This window comes from Panthera uncia, unplaced genomic scaffold (assembly GCF_023721935.1).
Source record: "Panthera uncia isolate 11264 unplaced genomic scaffold, Puncia_PCG_1.0 HiC_scaffold_212, whole genome shotgun sequence".
Classification (NCBI taxonomy): Eukaryota; Metazoa; Chordata; class Mammalia; order Carnivora; family Felidae; genus Panthera; species Panthera uncia.
The window spans coordinates 65,827-87,589 of record NW_026058822.1 but is presented as its reverse complement, the minus strand read 5'-3'; the positions used below and the strand labels follow the sequence as shown (position 1 = coordinate 87,589).

At 38.5% G+C, this 21,763-nt stretch overlaps 1 protein-coding gene across 2 annotated transcripts in view; it reads left to right on the top strand.

Moving 5' to 3' along the window:
- The first annotated feature begins 831 nt into the window (after window positions 1-831).
- The window catches only part of LOC125917636 (synaptotagmin-like protein 2), a 33,577-nt gene continuing 12,645 nt past the window's right edge, over window positions 832-21,763 (top strand). The window contains exons 1-8 of one of the 2 annotated variants that reach the window (XM_049623785.1): window positions 832-1,052; window positions 7,976-8,077; window positions 10,050-10,103; window positions 11,349-11,396; window positions 14,566-14,660; window positions 17,768-17,887; window positions 19,179-19,348; window positions 20,459-20,561. In XM_049623785.1, coding sequence (XP_049479742.1) covers window positions 8,035-8,077; window positions 10,050-10,103; window positions 11,349-11,396; window positions 14,566-14,660; window positions 17,768-17,887; window positions 19,179-19,348; window positions 20,459-20,561 — 633 coding nt within the window. In that variant the 5' untranslated portion in view covers window positions 832-1,052; window positions 7,976-8,034. The remainder of the gene's footprint in view (window positions 1,053-7,975; window positions 8,078-10,049; window positions 10,104-11,348; window positions 11,397-14,565; window positions 14,661-17,767; window positions 17,888-19,178; window positions 19,349-20,458; window positions 20,562-21,763) is intronic. The other variant, XM_049623786.1, reaches the window with a different exon arrangement.

The window sequence follows — 21,763 nt, the reverse complement described above, 5'->3', positions numbered from 1 at the left end:
TATGTAGAACAATCAGTGGGATAACTGTTAGTAAAGATTCCTGGGCCCCTCTTCAGAGATTCTGCTTTAATGTAGCAGGAGTAAGGCCCAGGAATGCAAATATCTTCATTGTAACATTCTTATACTCTGGTGGAAGCTCCAGAAAGTTGTTTTCCCAACTCCTGAATATTCTGGTCTATGTTCCTCAAACGTGGGTATAAGCCCCCTCTAATGTTTATGAGTATGCCAGTGGATTGGTGGAGTCACAAAATCAACATGTTGCATCTTCTTAGAGTGTCAGTTTTATACATAGATTTGAGAGTAGAAGAAAATATTTAAAATGTAACATAGGGGCACCTGGGTGGCTCAGTTGGTTAAACGTCCAACTTCGACTCAGGTCATGATCTCATGGTTAGTGGGTTCAAGCCCTGCATTGGGCTCTGGGCTGACAGCTTGGAGCCTGGAGCCTGCTTCGAGTTCTGTGTCTCCTTCTCTCTCTGCCCTTCTTCTCGTGCTTTGTTGTTCTCTCTCTCTCTCTCTCTCTCAAAAATAAATGTTGAAAAAAATTTTAATGTAACATAGATCAGAATACTAAATTCACATGAATTTTTACTTTATTTTAATTTAGCTCTACCCCTGACCTGGGGCTTGAACTCCTAACCCCACAAGATCAAGAGTCACATGCTCCACCGACCAAGCCAGCCAGGTGCCCCCATATGAATTTTCAGTGTAAATCAAAGACTTCAGAGGAATTTCTCAATTGGGTCTATATCCCATATTTCAGAGGTCTACATTTACCTTCCTTTACTGTCATAGAGCAACTCTAGTATAATATCTTAATTAAGATTGTTTATATTATAGCCCCTGAAAAGTGCGGATATAAACAGCTAGTGGTATGGAAAGTGCAAATACAAAGTGCCTCTTCAAAAGATAATGTGAGTGATTGAATAATAATTCTTTAAGCATTCTCTTTTCTTATTTAGAAAAGCATTTCTGTGTTGCAGATGGACTGTCTTGTGTTGAGCCTGAGCCATCTCAGGTGCCAGGTCACAGTTCTAGAGACCATCAGCAAGGTAAGCCCCCTCTTCTCAAGGCCCTAAAAGCAATGACGTCCTCACACTCTGATCAATTTGCCACTGAGATAAGGAAGACAACTGATGATTCCATATCTAAAGTCCTAGACTGGTTTAATCGAAGTTGTCATTCAGAAGACAATAAGTCATCTCTCCAACATCCCCAAGGAATAGAGCCCAAAGAAGAAATAGACTCAGAATCACAGGTTGCTACTACCTTGGTGACAGATGACACCAGTGTAAAAGAAAATGGTTCAAAGGCTCTATTATCTGCCAAAGTTAAACTGACGCCTATGGAATCTGATTTGACATTCCAGGGAAAGGGAAATATGCTACCTTCTGGAAATTGCCAAAATAATAATGTGAATATCAAACCCAAACCTATTAATTTGTTCCAACAAGGCAAGGAAGGTCTAGGCATATTGCAATCATGTGAAATCTATGACCCAAATCAAGGGAGTAAAACTATGGACTATAGCCAAGGTTCGAAAAACATGGGAGAAGGAAATCGGGTAGTTCCCCCAACCAGTAACTATTCCTACAGTGCTGTCACAGGACCTGATGCAGAAGACCAAGTTCCATGCAACATTAAGGCTGTTGGCACCTTAGGTGAAGAAGAGCCTAAGCTTCATGGTTTTGAAAAAAGTAGAGGAAACTCAGAAGTGAATTTTGACTCTTCAACACTTGTCAAAGAACCAAGTTTGAAAGACAACATGAAGACAGAGAAAAAGAGCAAAGAAGAAGATACATACATCCTGAAAGCTTCCTTAGAGCCAGAGTATATTGACTCACCACGTGGGATTGCCAAAGACAAATCTTGGAAGAAGCCTGAAGTCCAATTACAGGATGCTGTTGAGGCTCCCAAGAACCAAGTACAAAGAGAGAAATACAAAAGAGTAAGTGACAGAATATCTTTTTGGGAAGGTGAGAAAGCTGCTGCTAAATTCACTCATAAAGAACCCACATCATCATGCAGTCAAGGGCAATATTCTGCTAAAGCATATCAGCCTGTGAAGTCCATGGACAATTTATCTACAGGCCAGACTGAATATAATCAAGTCATTAGCAAACAAGTGGTCCTAAATGACAATGGCCACATAGCCCATCTCTCCAGCTTTTATTCCTCGAATAAATCTAAAGAGACCAGGCCTCAGAAACCAGGTCCATCCAAAAATTATCCTTCAGTTGACCAATCAGGTGAAATGTCTCCTTTTCAGAATAGGATAAATGAGCCTATAAAAATGTTGCCAGAGGCTGAGAGCTGGCATTATAAAAGGGATCTTACTTTACCATCATGGCAACATCCTTCAAATGTTGCGAATGGAATATATACTCCTTTGGAGAAAGACAGATCCCTAATTGGTGAATCAAATCCCAACTTTAAAGTTATGTCCCTAAAAGAAAGAATGGATGAACCCAATATGGAACAGGTCTATAATCACTCTCAATTTGAGAATTTGAGAAAGTTTTGGGACTTAGGAGCCAATACAAATAGTCAAGACAATGTTGAGAAGAATACTACCATAGTAAGCCAAAAACCTTTGGTGCCTTTTAATAGCCAGAAACACAAAGAACTCAGTGACATTAAATCATCAGGAAAAAATATCCATGAAATAGGGACACTTCCAGGTAAAAAAAAATTACCAGCAAGAGAGGAAATTGAGAAATTAAATTCAAAGTGCACACTCCAGGTGTTACCAGACGAAACCACATTTCCATTGAGACCATCCAGAAAGTCTGCTCATCAGTTGCCAGGAAATGAGTCACCGAAGGAAAATGTGAAAAAGAATACGGAATGGTTTGTTACACCAGTGTTCAAGGAAGAAAAGGATTACTCAGACCAAGAGATACAAGAATCAATAGTAAAAACAAGTGTTTTGTCTAAAGACTACAAAGACACTTTTAATGACAACTTACAGAAGTTACTTTCAGAAGCTTCATCACCAGCCGTGCAAACTTCTGTTGGAAAAGTTCATGAAAAACAAGTGCCTGAACGAGAGATTTCTGGAAATAAAACATGGCCTCATGACACAGATTTTGCTGATACTGAGGGAGAAGACAGAGGACATGAGGAGATCATTAATGAGCATGTAGACAAAACAGTAGCTCCTCCAAAGGTCAAACCGAACACTTTGACTGCTAGTCTAGACAAACTCCTGAGGGAAGCAACTGGGACTTCACCTTCTCCCTTACCAACCATGTTAGAACCTGTTACCACTAGGATCAACTCTGAGCCTGAAGAGAGTAGAGTTTATGAAAAAGGGATAGAATGGAGTCACAACATATCAGACTATCAAAAAGAGATAATAGCTCCTTTTCCAAAAGGGGAAGAAACTTTGGGAAATGCAGCTCTCCTTCAGAAAGCTGAAAGTGGTGAGTGCCAGCTAAACACGGAGGATTTGTGTCAGATGGCTGCAGAAAGTTCTCACTCATTGGGTCGACCTTCTCATCTATACAGAAAGGATTCTTTTGGGGATGTGGCCAACTCTCCCCAAAAGATGCCTTATTCCAGGGATGCTCATCTCGCTCCCCAGGATAAGGCATTACCTTCACAAAGGGAAATTTCAGAGACTGTAGAAAAAGTCATTCTTCCACCTAACCCTGCCTTGAAGTATGTAAATGCTACATTACAAAAGCTACTTAGAGAAGCTTGGTTGAGCTATCCAGTTGGGAGGGGAGTAGTGCCTGGAGAAGTAAAAGCAGAATTTCCTGAAGGAGTTGAGGCAGCAGGTAGCCCCCAGAATTCTACAGCATGGGCTATAATGGACATTTTAATTCCAGACAGAAAGGATTTTTATCCCTTCACCGTAGTTCCTGATAAAACTCATAAAATTGGATCTTACTTAGCTGCCCGAGTATCTCCATCAGAACAAACCCTTTGTTCATCTGATTGCACTGTTACTCAGTATGGCAAAAAGTTATCCCAGGAAGTGGCAGAAATTGTGAAGGAAACAGTTATTCAACCTAAATCAGAGTTCCTAGAATTCAGTGCTGGCTTAGAAAAACTACTGAAGGAAGCAGTTGAAAGCCCCTCCTCAAAAAATGAAAGTGATACAGGGACTCTTTCTCCATCAAAGCTAACAGGTAGTACTGAGGTGCCCAGGCAAGCTGCTTCTGAATTCCATCCTGAGGAAATCAAAGAAACAGTAAAAAAGTCTGAGGCGCCATCAATAACTGAGAGTGCTTTTGATATGGGTTTTGAGAAACTTTTTAGAGAAGCATCGGAAACTCCTTCTTACCTGCTCCAGTTGTCAGTGAAGGAAGAAACTCCCGAGAAGGAGTGTCCACAGTCAGAGCAGGCCAGTTTCTTGAAGACAGTGCCCCATTTTTACTGGACAGCCTCAGAGGCCTCTGAAAGGAAGCTTAAGAATAATGTTCTCAAATCTCAAGTCAACCAGTGTGATGAAGTGTTGGGCGGACACCAAGCTATGACTGATTTATCAGTAGATCTTTGTGGTTCTGACAGTGGGGTTGAGATCTTTGGAACCCCACAGCTCTTTGCGGAACATAAAATAGGGGTCACTGAAACTATAATAGCCCCAGAGGACAGGGACAGTGAAAGTGAGGTTGCAGGGGTTCAAGAAGGGGCTTCTCAGGAACCTGGCTTTGAAAAGGCTCCTAAAGCAATGAGTGTGTCCACAAATAGGCAACCCATTTCTCTCCTGACAGACAAAGCAAACTCTACAAAAACAAGTAAAGTTGAATTGATTCTGGCATCACCATGTAAGAGAGAAGAGAAAAAGGAAGAAAAAGGTTTCTCTGATTTTTCAGATGGAAACATTGGTTCCAATGCAGAAAGCTGGAGAAATACCTCTAGTGAGCATTCTGATTTTTTTAACCTGTTGGTTAATGAATTGATTTGTGGAATGCTGATGTAAAAGATGATACAGTTTTTACAATTGAGATTAATTTGACATTCCAAATGGTGCTAAATTCTTCATATCACTTTAGCTCTACCTAGCCTTTTTTAATGAAAAGCTACATTTCCTTTTATATTCTTCTTTTTTTTCAAGTTTATTTATTTATTTTGAGAAGGGGGGTGCAAAGAGAGAGAGAAGGAGAGGGAGAGAATCCCAAGCTGGCTCAGCACTGTCAGTTCAGAGCCCAGTGCAGGGCTCGAACTCACAAATCATGAGATCATGACCTGAGCCAAAGTTAGATGCTTAACCAACTGAGCCACCCAGCCTCCTTTTTATTCTTTAATCAAATCAGTTACATAGAGACAGTTTTACCCACAGGCAGTGTTTCAGAATCTGACTTTATTCTCATTAATCACAATAGAATTTTTAGGTTTTAAAAGTATTTTTTAAAGAACTTTTTGGGTTTAGAAAGTACTTCTAAAACATCCTAGCTAGTTTTCCTCCTGGACATAATTAGAATTTCATTCTTAATGGGCAATCCACACAGAAGTCTCTAGTAAGATTTGTGGCAAGACAGTGCCACAAATGGACAGACGTTTCCCTTTTAGGATGAATATTTTACCACAGTAGGGGCTAAATACCAGGAACAAAGTGCAAGGTTGGAACTTTCTTTCCATCAGATACATAGTACTGTGGTGTTTTGTTGCCACTCTTTTCCGCTTGTGTTCAGTTATCTGCAGAATCTTTCCCTTCTCTAGAGTATGACTTTGGTCAGATGACTTCACCTGATTCCACCTGAAGGCATTGCCTGGCCTGCTGCATTTCTTTGACTCCAACTTTGGCCAAATGGATGAAGATCTTAATTGATTACCACATTCATCTGAGCGGACATGGGGGTAGTGGTTTCAGCCAGGCTGTAAGACACGGGGCTTGTCTCTGTTTGCTATTGTGATCAACATGGGCATTTTAGAAGAGAAACCCAGAGACAAATAGGAATGAGAAGTTACCCAATTATAGTGATTAAATGATAAAGGATGCTCTTTGGGAGGGACATTTTAACCAAAGTTGCACAACAGCTAGTGTCAGTCACCCTCCTAGTAGTTTTAAAAATTTGTCATTTTTGAGTCTCCTCAGCATCGATGAGAATGAGTAAGTCTTACTGGGTGGATGACTTGTGAGGTTTGGTTTCCTTTGCAAGTAACTGTAGTCTTCTCTTCTTGAAAACTGACCAAAGTATCCCCTTTAATCCTAATTAATCAACTTGGAGCCCCTTTAACAAAGGTTGTTGGTAAGCAAAGGAAAGTGATATACCAGTCTCTGAAACCAGACATTTGCAAGAGTATAAGTCAGCATGTTAAACATGCTGAAGTAGACTTTTACTAAAGTACCCCATTAGAGACGAGGGTGAAGTGATCCTAAGAGGGTAAATTTGTACTTACTTTGGAGACTATTGCCTAATGTATATAGCTTTGTTTATAGTATATCAGGATAACCAATTAGACAGTAAAAAGCCTATCTAAAAATGAAATAATATTAAATAACCACCCAGAGCTTAGAGAAGATATTTAAAATTCATAAGCCAGTAAGAGGTATAAATTAGTACAGTTGTAATTTTATATCCCCTAACCTAAATTTTTATTTGAAAACAGATGGGGGTAGGGTGGGAGAGGGAGGAACCTGGCTACAGTAGCACCACAATTTGGATGAGCAACTTAACATGTTTGACATGTGGCAGAGCTCTTAATCAACCAATACCTCAGTATGCTCCTTACCAAAAAAAAAAAAAAAAAAAAAAAAAGTTTCCATGATTAAATACATTTGGAAATGCTGGGAAATTATGCACATTATTAGCATATTAAAGTCTATAAGAAGATCTGTAGTAAGAAACCTTTAAATCTGAACACAGAGCATCTCATACCTAATTCATCTTAGAGTCCATTTGTTCTAGAATGCCTGTTAACACTGGGGAGAACTGGGATGCGTTTCAGGAAAGTACTGTGTGGAGAAGTGCTTCTCAAGTTCATTGGCCCGTTAATGAAATCATGCAGTGATTTAGCAAACATTTTTTGTTTTTAAGTAGGCTCTGCATCCAACGTGGGAATTGAACTCACGACCCTGATATCAAGAGTCACATGCTCTCCAACTGAGCCAGCCAGGCGTGCCTGGCAAACATTTTTGAAGTGCTTATTGTCAGCCACTGTTCTAGGCACTAAGGATACAACAGTGATAAATGACAATATTCAGACCAGGGCTAATCCATGATGGAGTTTTCACTGTCAAAATGAAAAAGTTAAGAGACATCTAGAGATATTTTTTTTATAACATTAGATGTATTTAATTTAAAGGACTATTCTTATTTTGAGATTATGCCCTTTTTCTTTTTTTCTTTTGGTCCTAACATGCCTTTTTAAAAAATGAATACAGGTATTAGTACATGATACAGCCACCTCCCCTCCCCCCCCCGACTTTAAATTGACTTAATTACATAAAAAGTTGACTATTTCATGTCATTTCCCAACATTTTGTTGGAAACTTTACTACCTCATGAAACCCAAAAAGCCTACATTCTTCATCTGGGGAATTCGCCCATCTGTGTACCTGATTATACACAGATGTTAAACATCTGAATCCTGCCTTCTATGGTTTTCTGCTAATTGTTTTAATGCTCCTAAAACCACTTTGTGGTTGTCTTCAAAAGCTGGAAGTGAAGTGGAAAGATTCAAAGTCTGGCACAGAACAAATCATGTGCCTAAAATAGAGGTGTAGACGACTAAGAGATCACTCTTCTATTTATGTGGTAATCTTGTTTCTTTATGATTTATGCTTGCAAATATTTCTTGACCAGGGAAATGGTTTTTAAAGGACATACCAAGAGTGGAGAAATTTTTCTTTTCTTTTTTTTTTTTTTTTTTTTTTTTAGAAGTGCTTCATAGAGTGAATACAAGTATAGAGGCTTTATAACATAATGCCTGCTTTCAACCTATGATATCAATTTCCACTGGTTTTTAAGAGTTTGGGTGTTTTTTGTATTGTGCAGTGTTCATCGATTTTGTCTTGTAACAGGTTCAGAAGAAGAACCCAGTCCTGTCTTGAAAACTTTGGAAAAGAGTGCTACTAGGAAAATGCCTTCCAAAAGTCTAGAAGACATTTCATCAGATTCACCAAGTGAGAAAATTTGCCCCACTGTTCATGCCCCAGTCTGAGCTTAAAAATGCTTATGTGCTCTTCTGTGGCCTCACTGCATGCTTGTTGTGCACTGAAGCCCCTAAAGGGGGCATTAACAGATGAGAATAACCTTTCCAAAGTGAGCAGAGTGGCTGGAACTTTTAAAATAGCGCATGAGGTTTGGTTACTAGACACTAGGTTTCCTTGAATTGAAGAATCCAAGTTTGAGTGTTTATTCAAGTACAGTGAGTTTTAAAAGATTGGGGTAGCTAGTGGTTCTAATAGTAATAGCTAAGATTTACTAAGCACTGTGTACCAAGACTTGGCTAAACATTTCACATGCATTATCTCATTTAACTGGCATAAGCAACCCTATGAGGATGAATTGTTATTCCCATTTTAGAGATGAGGAAAATGAAGCTCAGAGAGGTAAAGTAAATTGCTTAGTGTCCTGCAACAGAACTGTGATTCAGAATTAACAGACTAATACCAAGAGTAGTTATGAAGTGACCATGTTATATGTGACAGTGATGGATGTCTGATGAATTTTACATGATATAGAGATGAATGAGTCCCTAGCTTCAGGGACTGTCCTCTTTTATTCCTTCTTTTCACATATTTCTTTTGGATACTGGAACTATAAGCCCAAAGACTATCTGGCCTGCAATACTTTAGGCACACTGTTCCCGCCCCCCCCCCCCAACTGCTCCTTTAATTGGTGAAGGACTTCTTGAGTACTAACATGAAGGATAATATCTATAGGGACTTGTGAGCCACACAAGTGAACTTAGAAATCATGACTTCTAGGGGTTTGTTCTTAATTGTTTTTAAACTAAGATGCACCCCTGGGAGTGCAGAGGGTCATGAGAAAATTTATTGAATGAAAGTTAACCACTGCCAAACTCATATGATTGAAAGTTGACCATTCTCATGTTTAGAATATGCTTTAGGCACCTGCAATTGAAACTAAAAAGTCTGAATTTAAAAAGGAAAAGGAAAAATCCATTAAATAATTCCTGAAAATCAGAGATTCTCAGGACTCTGAAGACAGTATTCCCAATTTAGGCAGTTCTATCCCCACTGGAGATCTTAGAATCTCGGGGTTAGAAGTGACCTTGAAGGTCACCCATTTTACACTCCTCCCCACCATGCAGGAATTTTCTATAAAGCCTCCTCAACAGGTGGCCAACCCCCTACATCCGCCTGAATGCTCCCACAGAAAGGGAGTCCAGTCCTTTGTTGGACCGCTCTAATTGTTCTTCCTGATGTTGGCGATGGGTCCTGAAAACAAAAACAAAAACAAAAAACTCAGCAACAATTGTCCAGTTTGACAAACCTCTTGCCTGTGAAGCATGGGGATATTTCCATGGTGCAGCTTTAAAGTACTTAGGAATGTGTAGGGTTAAAAAAAAATCACCATCAGCTGACGGGTATTCCTGCAGCTCCCTTCCAAATACCGATACCCACTCTCACACTAGCCTGCCAAGATTCCACTTAGCAGCTGGTCCCCAGTTACATCTCTTCAGTTGACTTCCCAAGCAAGGCTCCCAGAGGCTTACACAAGTGATGATGCATGCACAGAAATATTTGTTAATGACCATGGGTTTGAGAAGGTGTTAGTCATGGCTAGCATCTTACCCTTTCCAGAAGAATAGAGAGGCTGTTGCAGCCCTGTGTTTTCTTCTGCCTCTGGCCGATTGCTTGCTCTTAGCTAACCCACTAACCCTTGGGAGTCCGTGTGCAGCAGTGTGCTGATGTAAGCTGCATCGGGGCTGAAATGGGAGCTCCCGCTATGGCACTGGTTCAAGTAGCTAATCTAAAGAGAAAGTATTTTGGGGAAGACATCTTGGTTGCACCCCTCACTGCATCTTGACTAATTGCTTCCAACTCCGGGGGCTTCCAGGGGCAGTCTCATTGTTCTCTCTCGCCAAGGGTCAGCCGTGTTAACCATTTGTTAATTTCTCCTGAACAGATCAAGCAAAAGTAGATAATCTGCCAGAAGAATTAGTACGTAGTGCTGAAGATGGTAAATATCTTTACGTATTTGCATGTCTGTCTGGGGCGGTTTGGGCAGTCACTGGGACGCAGCTGTTGGATAAATAGAAGAACGTCATTTGCCACTATGTGATGAATGGTGCCTAAGTTATTATAAAATGGTTCTGACTCGGTGCATTTAATACTAACTATTTGTATTCTCAAGGCTTCTGCTGGTGATACCTTTGTGAGGATCTCATCAGAGACCCTTGGCAAGCGAGGGTTTCTATAAATAGGAAATTGTATTTCTATTGGTATGAGCTGATTTTTGCTACTCTGACTTGCAAAACTCCTTGCGAGGGCAGGAAGCATCGGGTGGGTTCCTGGGTTAAGTTATTCCTGTATTGGATTCGCACATCTCAGCATTTGGATCTCTCTGGCATAGCTGGTAAAGCTTTAACTTCAAAGGAAAGAGTCCCAGAACCAGAGTCAGGATCCTCCTTGGGTAATTTAAATAGCTAAATATAGACTGAGGTAAAATTTAACTGGTTCTGAATATTCAGGAGCCAGAAGATTTTGAACTTTTTCAATGGATTATTACTGGGTTCAGTTATAAAATACATAGGGTAATAGTGCCTTTGGGGGGAAGGGATGGACATGAGTCTGATCTTTATATTTTATAGCTCAGCATTTATGCAAATATATAGTTTACATTTGTATACTGGAATTGTGTTTTCTAAATTGCCTTTACTATAATACAAAAAATGTGTATTAACTGAGTTTTCCATATAAAATGCAGCATCAGAGCTCCTCAAAGGTCATTCCTTACTTTTATGTCATAGTTTTGTCTTTGGCATTTTATGTTTACAACAACTTCATGGAGGTAGGCGGGGCGGGGATTTTCATGGTCCTTTACTGATAAGAAAAGCTCAGAGAAATTAGGTGCCTTTCTAAGATCCTATAGCTGGTTGGTCAGTGGAGGGAGGTGGCAGCTAGAATCTCGGCTTCATTGCTCCTAGTGCAGTGCTCTTTGCATTTCCCAAGCTATGTGTGGCTCAGTGAATTAGAGAAAAGATGCCAAGCATCTCCTGTGCTGGATGTTGGATTTTTAGTTGAACCGGAGACCCTAAAGCAGCTAATGAAGAGTTACTCTGGGGATCAGATGAAAGCAAGCTAAAAACCCATCAGATGTATTCTTCAGTCTCTGTTGTGAAACTGACATTTAAGCTTTACTTTCATGTCTCTTTAATCCTTCTGTTAAAATGGTATTTATTCTCAATGTTGCTCTTCTGAGTAGATCAAAAAGCAGATCAGGAACCAGATACAAATGAATGCATACAAGGAAGTGAGTAGCAGGATCTTTCTCACAAATGACTAAATGTTGCCACTTTACATGGTGTTAAATATACTGAAATAACTAACACTATTAATAACACAGTATTTATTATTGGTACTAAACTCTTGCAGCTTATAAAACTATTTCATTCTGGCAAGCGTTTTATTAAAAACATTTTACTGCTGTCAGTGTTGAAAGATTAATTCATGGTTCCACTGAGGAAGAGTTATGTACTTAAACAATTTTTATATAGACACACACACACACACGTGTGTGTGTGTGTGTGTATTTTATATATAAATATATACATGTATGTTATTGCTGAGAATTGTTATACTTTTGTACATCTCTCTGCTCTTTGAGTCGTGGCTTAAAATGAAGTTGGCACCTTGTCTTATCACTTGACTTTTATGTTGCAGTATATGGTCTTGAGTATTGGATCTCTTGTGGCCTTTACACAAGACTGTAGACATGACACAATTTATGAGTTATTTAGACATAAGAAAGAATTGTACTTTTACAAGTATGTGGTATGGTTGTATATGCCTCTCTCCATATATCTATGGAAGCAAATTTTATTATGTCCAGGGTTTAAGCTCTGGGGTTCAAAACTGGACTCAGTATATATTCAATATATAAAGCAAGTGAACATCTGAGTTTTAAGAAGTAAGTGTATACTTGTGGTGGCTAATGTCCATCAGCTAATTAATATCCACCACGAATCAAAAGTAATGATGTACTCTTTTCTGTTCAATTTTAAGATTGATGTACTTAAAACTCTGACTACTGTCTCAAGGACAAATAGCACATTCAAAGGGAGTTTGTGGGGCCTTGCAAAGGATGCAGATAATGCGTGTGTGTCTTCTAAGCTTCTCGCTTTCAGTCAGTTTCATAATGCTAGGTGCTGGAGGTATGAAGACAATGATACACATGTCTGCCCTCAGGAGTCTACAAGATTTTTATTGACAGTTTGCCAACAGTCTGGATGTGCTAATAAGTCTTAATGAGAACAGCAGCTAACTGAAGGAGCCATTCGATAGAGAAACAAAGTGCTGATGCTAGAAGGCAGTGACATCTAGTCTGAAATCTGAAACTTTGCTCATAAGGTCATGCCAGAGAGGAAGGTGTTGAGCTCTGGCACATGACCTGGCAAAAGGACACTCCAGGCTTCAGATCTTAGTGCGTGTTCTCTGTCCAGCTGCTGCAGAGGAAACAAAACTCCTGCCCCTTGGGGGTGTTGGGTAAAGAGATTTCTCCAGTTGCTTTTGAACTGGAAGATACTTAGGTATGGTCATCTTGTTTTATATTGTTACATTTTGTTCGACAGTTAGCGGAGGAGTGAAAACAGTAACATGGACATATATGCCAATGTACCTGTGTCTTCATTCATGACCCAGCTTAGTTAGGTCAAGCCACGAAGGCTAGTCATGTGCTGAATTCTGGATGTGTTGATTTCTCTCTTATTTTATATTATCCAAGATGACTTTAATGTCTGGGCTGAGACTATTGCTTTTCTCCAGTGGAGACTGTATTCTTACCAAAAAACAAAATGAAATACATGATCAAAACATAAATAACTAAAGCCTAATAAATGTAAAACTGACTACATTTGAGGAGCAGATGTAGATTTTGCAAATAATGGGAAGCAGTATTACATAAGTTTTGTGTACTCATTGGGCTGTGCTGTGCCCTCACGGGACCTAGTCGTACACCACTTCAGTGTAAGTCACCTGAATATGCACACATACATGTTATTGTTTAGTGGGAAGCAATTAAAGAAGGTATCATTTCATGAGTCACCGTAAAATGTGTTTTGATACATTTGTGAGCCAAAGGCTAGATGAGAACTATGTGAATAAGAAAATATTTAATATATATAGTTCAGTTTTCAGTTCTCCTTCATTAGATTTCTTTTAACCAAACATGAATTTAGCTAATGCTTAGGGCTGAATTTGAGCCTTTTGAGTTATATATAGAAATATAATTTGATTTTTATCTATTTTCCTGGTATCTCTTTCACTGCTAAAACCAAGTCAGTATATTTGTAGCACATCGAATAGGTAATTTAAGGATTATCAGACAATATTTACTTTTTTAGCAAATAATTATATATAGAGTATACTATGTGCCAGGCACTATTCTAAGGGCCTTGAAACATGTTAACTCATATAATATGCAAGCTCTGATTCACTGTAAGAAAAGCTTAGACACTAATTCTTTTTTTTTTTTTTTTAGTTTATTTTTTGAGAGAGCACACATGAGAGAGAAGGGGCCAGGGAGAGAGAGACAGACAGAGAGAGAGGGAGAGACAGGTAGAATCCCAAGCAGACTCTTCACTGTCAGAATGGAGTCCAATGTGGGGGCTTGAACTCACAAACTTCAAGATCATCACCTGAGCCAAAATTAAGAATTGGATGCTTAACCACCTGAGCCACCCAGGTGCCCCAGACACTAATTCTTAAAGAAGGAAATAGGTTTCTAACTAGAATTACACAAATGAGGAATAAAATTCATCATCTCATTGTGACTTCCACGTATATACTTACTGTATCAAAGGGTATCTAAATTAAGGTGTCTAAATAATAAGTCTAAACAATTTGTTTAAAAAAATAGTTTGGAATCATAGTCTTTCATAATTCTGAGTGAGAAACACTATCAGAGAAGTGATCCTCATAATCACTGAACAAACAAGCCTTCTCTTAGACGCTCAGTAGCCAGGACACTTTTATGATTGAGTTGTGTATGGAGATCCTTGCTGTCCAATGAAATAGTTTTTCAGCCTGCAGCATGTTTTAAAAATACATCTCAAGGAGATGAACCAAGAAATCACACATCGTGTGGTTCAAATCTCTGATGTGAAAAATAAGTTAAAACTGATTCACAATGTCTCTATGTTTTAATAAATATAATTCAACTCCAGCTCCAGATTAATAAAAATGAACAGTTTGTAAATTAATTCTTATTTTCAATTGGTTCATCTCCTTGCTAGTTCTCTCTATATAATTTATGAAAACTGCATGTTGCTTATCTTAGGATCCTGTGCATGTGAACTACTGTGCCTTTAACCTTTTTATAAAAATATCTCATTCATAGACGAAAGAAAAGTGTGTTTTCAACTTATGCTTTATGTTTGTCCAAAATTGTAAGGATAATTTTGAATGGAAATGCTGCTGTTTAGTTTCCACAGTGCCTTCACAACCTGATAATCAGTTTTCCCACCCTGACAAACTCAAAAGGATGAGCAAGTCTGTTCCAGCATTTCTCCAAGATGAGGCAAGTTTGTCTTTTGTAATTTCAGAAAAAATGGAACCAAATCGGTGAATTTGTTCTGCCAAGGTTGGTGTGTTTTTATTCAGCTGTGGCAGAGACCAAAGAGGTCAGTAGGACTGACCCATGAACTTTTCTGTCAATAAAGGTAGTGTTGTTGATCCTGGAACGAGGCATGGCATGTCTCATTTGACTCCAACTGCAACTCATTTTGGTGGTGAAGTCAAATTGCGTTGATTTTGGAATATGACTTTTGTTTCAAAGTGGGTACAAAATAAGAAACCCCTACAGAAATATGCTGGTGTGAAATAACCACTCTTTAGTTTACAGTAGAGTTGATTTGTGAAAGCTTAGTCTGGGTAGCATGACTAGCTTGAAAGCATTTGGTAAAGTAATAGAGTGACAATTTTACAGCAGACTTTAAGGATATCTCCTGGGCATAGACAATTTGTGTACATTATCTCATTTATTCCTCCAACAAGCCTAGAAGGCAGGCACCATCATTATCCCCAGACTTTACAGGTCAGGAAACACCATGAGAGGTAAATAACATCACTCATCTAGAAAAGAGTTGAACCAGGACTGGAGCCCAGATCCGATTATCATGGTTAGCCATTATGCCTAGTGCCTCAGGTCAGAACAGGACTATTATCTGCTATTCCCTGAATACTTTGTAAATACCAGGCACTTAATATTCATTCTGATATCTAACTGTCACTAACTAAATGTGGTAGGTACATAAAACAGGAAAGTGCCTGAGATGTTAAATAACTTTCCCCAAATCCAACAGCTGCTAAAAAGTAGACCTAGGACTTTAACTTAGGTCCTTTGACTTAATTAAGATTCCATGTTCTGGGTTGGGGGATGGGTTAAAGAGGTGATAGGGATTAAGGAGTGCACATGTCATGATGAGCACTGGGTTGTATGGAATTATTGAATCACTATATTGTACACCTGAAACTAATATAACACTGTAAGTTAACTAGAATTAAAATAAAAACTTAAAAATCCGCCCCCCCCCCCAAAAAATAAAACATTCTATGTTCTTGCAGCCAGGTAGTTAGGAGCTTGGAGTCAGACACTCCTACTTCTGGCTGTGCTACAAATTTGCTGTGTGACTATGGGCAAGTTTCTTACTTTCCCTGTGTCTGGTTTCCTAGTACCTACCTGATTAGGTTGTGAGGAGTCAGTGAGATAATGGAGGGAAAACACAGGGCATCGTGCCTGACACATAGTGAATACCCAGTAAACATTAACTGTTACTATTTGCAGTTCGGGTCTGATTTTTGATGGTAAAATAAAAAGCTTTATCCTCAAGCATTCTCTTAGTAGATGAAATATGAGGAAAGTTCTAGACAGCATATAAATTACATATCTCTTGCCTGACCTCCCGGCTTTCCCTTTGTCTATTCTTGGGCCTTAGATGAACTGTATCTGCAAATATTCACCCCTGCATATGCATAACAGCCCACATTATAGTTCCTTTGAAAAGAATCACTCATTCTTTGAAACTAAATCATTAGTTGGAAGCCACTGGTAGGCACCTCATGGAGTTCCTGTGGTTTTATACCTTTGTAAACAGGCTTTGGTCTTGGTTGGTCATATGAATAAGCTGTATAATAACTGAAGAGGCAAGTGATACCAGTTCTGGTTTTTCATTCTCCTCCTTCACTTTTAATGTGCTGCCTCATAGCTCCACACAAAGGAGAGTCCAAGTCATTTGAGTTTGTGCATCAGAGATGCCAAATTAAGCTGTATAATTTTGTCTTTCAAAGCACATGGGTCAGACTAAATGTTAAAGGAAGTGGACATGAAACCAGGCCATGTGCCTTTGTCCATTATCCCTTTGAGGCTTAGTTTAACATCAGTCACATTTGTTGAGTACATGCTATGTGAAAATTGGTGTTCCAGGTCAATAAGACAGGATCCCATCCTTCATGAATTCACTAGTGACCTGATATACTAGGTAGACCATAGTGCATGCGATAATAGAGGGAAATGGACCGTAAGCATGTGGGGGGAGGGTGTGACAACGGAGACATTTAAAAGGTATGGTGTTTTGTTGTTGTTTTTTTTTAAATCCTTGAGGGAGGATTTTTTTCTTATCCATATAAGTCATAAATTTTGTTTTTCTTTAACTCCTTAACTCTGCATTTGAATTGGCATCTGTTATATTGATACATAATTGCATGGCCCCAGAATATGTTGGCATGAACTAACTACTCCATACAGATGTTTCCCTAACTCCACTGAACTGCTCCATAAACTCTCTAACCCCAAAAGGAACACATTCTGAATCATGAATTTTTAAAGGTACTGTCTGATAAACTTTAGCTCTGAATATAATAAAATTTATTATTGCCACTTTTTTTTTTCTTGACCCAGGTAAATATTTCCTGGGACATATTTAAAATAATACTTTAAAAAATTGTTAAAATCTAATGTGGGTAGAATTTAATACATGTTAATAAATGTAATTTAATATATACTTCCCTATAGCAATAAAAAGATAAGCACAATAGCACTATGAAAATACATAAGAGGTGGTTTAGAATTCTTAAATATGTATATATATAAGTTCTAGTTGGAACAGATCAAACTAGCATTTATTTTTCTAGTTTAATAGTGTCTCAAGTAAAAGATTTGAATTTTAGGGAAGACAGGCTATGTTAATAATGAGGAATTACACACGACATTTTATGTTTTGATAGTAAGTCTTAGACCTTTTATTGTGTGGGTAAAGTTAACTTCTCATATCTATCAATAAAGTTCCCCAAGTAACCTAAATACATATACTAAGACAGTAACAAGAAAGCTCACAGTAATGCTGCCTTCTGTAGCACTATGGGCCCACCTTGTAGGTAAAAAAAAAAAAAAAAATCACTTTGTTATTTTGGTAGCAAAGCACTGCTCTCCTCCTTAGGTGAGGTCCAAGATAGACCACCCATTTCATCCTGAATCCCATTCCCTGGTGATTAGCACGAGTGTCTTTTGACCTTCAGAAATGTTGACAGATCCCTGGGATACCGAGATATCATATTTTTCTAAATTGAGATTCTGATCTTCACTCATCCTGAATTTAAATTTTGTGTATGTTATATGATGTTTTGTAGAGTGATGACAGAGAAACAGATACAGCATCAGAAAGCAGTTACCAGCTCAGCAGACACAAGAAGAGCCCAAGCTCTTTAACCAATCTTAGCAGCTCCTCTGGCATGACGTCCCTGTCTTCTGTATGTAAACAAAGGCTCCGTGTTAATATCTCTCTGCTTCTGTGAACCTTGCTCTGCCGTGCTCCTTCTTACTATAAAATGGCTCCCATTGTATTCCCAGATTCCAAGGGCACTAGCTTTTTCTCTAACCCACAATTAGCTTCTGGCTAGCTAAATCTTTGTTTTTCTTTTTTTAAGCATAAAAAGAGTTCACATCCATTATAAATGAATATGTTTTTTGGGATGTAAGTACTTTAGAAATAAGCCTAAATTACCAACAAGATGAACCGCTGCATTTTTCTCTGCAACAAATGGGGTAACTATTGTTAAGTTCTGCTTATATTAGATATGTTTTATACTCTCTTTGCAGGTTTAGAATTGTATCTCTATTTTAGCAAACCTGATGAATAAAGGTACTGATTCACATAAAAGAATAGGATTTCTTTGCTTTACAGAAGGATTTAGAACAGGGTTTTAAAAGGAAATCTACTTAAGTGTATTCAGGTTGGCTTTAGAAAATTTGACTTTACCTAGAACTTCTTTTATAAAGTGAGATCAGTCATCATGCATGTAGTATGTGTGTAGAAATATATATATGTAAATATATCCACATACACTTACCAAATAGTTCTCTGATATACATAAACATGCACATATCTCAACAGGTATGCTAATCAAATGACAAAGCTGTACTTAAATTCTTACTAGCCTCCCATTTCTCAAACTTTAAAAAAAAAATCTGTTTAAATTGAATTTCTGCTGATAACAATCAAATGTATGGCCTTGGGAAGGCTTTCAACTGCCTTCATCAATCATCCATTCTCTACCCTTCCTGACCTCTAAAGGCGTATGGCCCAGTAAGCATTTTCCTAGATTTAGTGGATGAGTAACATAGTAAAATTCCTTTTTAGTGCCTTAGAAATTTGATAGAGCAATGTGTCACTGTGATTTGTGTGCCTGGGGTTTCTCACATCCTCTTTCTTTAATGTCTTAAATACTAAGCATGCCTAAAAATGGAACTTTGAATGCCCCCCACCATAAAAATCCCCCTGCTTTGAAATGAGCCATTATCTAAATAACTTTGCATTTCACTTTTCATCTGTATCTTTTAGAGGCATTTTTTTTTTTACACACTAGTTGTGCCATATATTACGTCAGGTTGTCTGTGTTGGCCTGTCTTTATGCCATATTTTATTAATTGCCTTAAGTGCAAACTAGAGAAATAATGGCAAGCAAAGATTATATTCATGATCCTTGTATTGGATTTGTGAAAGAGATAGAAACAAACACTGTGTGTTTCGGATGCTTTCAGGTGAGCGGCAGTGTGATGAGCGTTTACAGTGGAGACTTTGGCAATCTGGAAGTGAAAGGAAATATTCAGTTTGCAATCGACTATGTGGACTCATTGAAGGAGTTGCATGTCTTTGTGGCCCAGTGTAAAGACTTAGCAGCAGCAGATGTTAAAAAACAGCGCTCAGACCCGTAAGTACAATTTGAAGTAACTGTTTTCTCTTAGTTATTCGTAATCTTGCAGAAACTGGCCAAGAAAGAAATTGAAGGGAGGATATGTGTGTGACTGCATCAAAAAGAAATGTTTGACAAGAAAAGTTTGGGGGAAGTGCTGTTTTATTTACTTTATAAATTCATGTGCCAAAGTTATTAAACTATAAAAATGTCAGAGAAGCACAAAATATTTCAAGTTGGAAGGGACCTTTGAGGCCATCTTGTCCCATTCATTCTTTTAACAGATAAGGAAATTAAGGCCAGAAAAGATAAGTGACCTATTTACATAAATTCAGAGAGTCAGCAGCAAAACTGGGAATAAGGGCTTAAACCCTAATCTGTTCCCATGACTCTCAAACTTCTCTAAAGTTAGGGACATGTAGGGGCATACTTCAGAATGTTCAGTGGTGCAGGAACAGTTAAGATTCTAGACTGAGGTAGATTCTAAATTTAACTTCTATTTTACAGAAGAACTTTAGGGGGAATTACCAGCTCGTCTTTTAAATCAGAGGCTTAATTGATACTTCAGTTTATTTGCAAAAATTGAGTACATCCCTCACTTATCCTTATGCAGAAGTCAGATTCTTAATTATTTTGCTGGCATAAGCCTAATCCTTCATGCTTTTATTATAAAAACAATTGGGTCCAGTATACTTTTTTCCCCCATTGAATGTGGCTTGATTAGTTTGGTGCTAAGAGTAATTTTTGTTTTCAAAAGGCAGTAACAAAACTTTTTTAAAAAAATTCTGTAAGCACCAGTCTTTTCTTAATTGGAAACAAGCCAGTAAAATTAAGCACTACATTAGAGATCTGTCCCCCACCACCCTCCATATCAGATAAGGCCAAAGAAAAAAGGAGTTCAGGAAATATCCTTTAAAAAATTTTTAAACAATTATAAAATGATCAATTCTGCTGCAATGTGTTTAAACGTTTAAGTATAAAAGACATTAGTGAGAACATTCATTTACTTATCACTTTTCTGAGTGTCATGAATTATTTCTGTCAATTACCAATGCATTTTTCCAAGTAGAGATAGAAACATGACTTTTATTTTCTCTGACCTTCTTGTCTTTCTGCTTCTCTTTTTAGATATGTAAAGGCCTATCTGTTACCAGACAAGGGCAAAATGGGCAAGAAGAAAACACTTGTAGTGAAGAAGACCTTGAATCCTGTGTATAATGAGATACTGCGGGTATCTATGAACTCTCTGTCTAGGAAAATCCTAAATGATGATGTGTCACTGTGATTATGTGTAAATAGCCATGTTGTCTAAATTTTTTTTAATGTGTGTTTATTTTTGAGAGAGAGGGACAAAGAGACAGAGTGTGAGTGGGGGAGGGGCAGAGAGAGCAGGAGACACAGAATCCGAAGCAGGCTCCAGGCTCTCAGCTGTTAGCACAGGGCCCAACTCGGGGCTCCAACTCACTGAGATCATGACCTGAACCAAAGTCCAGCGCTTAACCAACTGAGCCACCCAGGTGCCCCTAAATAGCCACGTCTTCTTGGGTAGTATCTCTACAAGTAAAGTCAGTCACGGGGAGAGAAAAAGGGAAGGAATAAACATTTTCTGACAAACTGCCTTGCATGAGACCACACACCTTGAATGTTGTTTGCGTTTTGTCATGCATTCTCTACATAGGCCACCAGGAGGATACTGCCTGCACCTCACAGATGAAGCAAGTGAAGCTTAGAGAAACAAAGGAAATTGCTCAAAGATACACAGCTGACAGAATTGAGCATCGTAAAAATGATTTACCAAGAGCATAATTCTGATCATGTTATTTCTCTGCTTAAAATCTTTTAGGATTCCCATTACCCTTAGCGGCAAGTCTATCCTTCTTAACATGTCACCAGTCCCTCCACAACCCAGGCTCCAGCCTCCTCTTTTCAATTTCAGAGTCTTTGTTCAGGTCACCCTGATTCCTTTCTGTTCTTTGGAGGAACTGACTACATTTTCTCACACTGCTGGACTTCCTGTTCCATCTGGCCAGAGTGCTCTTTCCCACATTCTATCCCTAACTACCTCCTACAGCCTTAAATGCCTCTTCCTATGAGAGGCTGTCCTTAACCCATCAGGCCACCTTGCGGTCTGCTGCCTCAGTCACCTTGTTCTATATTAGGCTTTGTTAACACTCAGCACTTGAACTACTAGCCTCATTGTCTGCTTTCCCATTAAACTGTGAGTTCCAGGAGGGCAAGGTCCAACTCTGTGCCATTTATCAACTGTGTGCGTTTGGGCAAATGACTGAACCTGTCTGTGCTTCATATCTGCCAAAGGGAGACAATAAGAGTACCTACGTACTTCAGTAGGTGTGAACATTAAAAGAATTAATATATGCAAAGTGATTAGTATGTATTAAACACATGTTGACTCAATACAGTGTCTGGATAAGT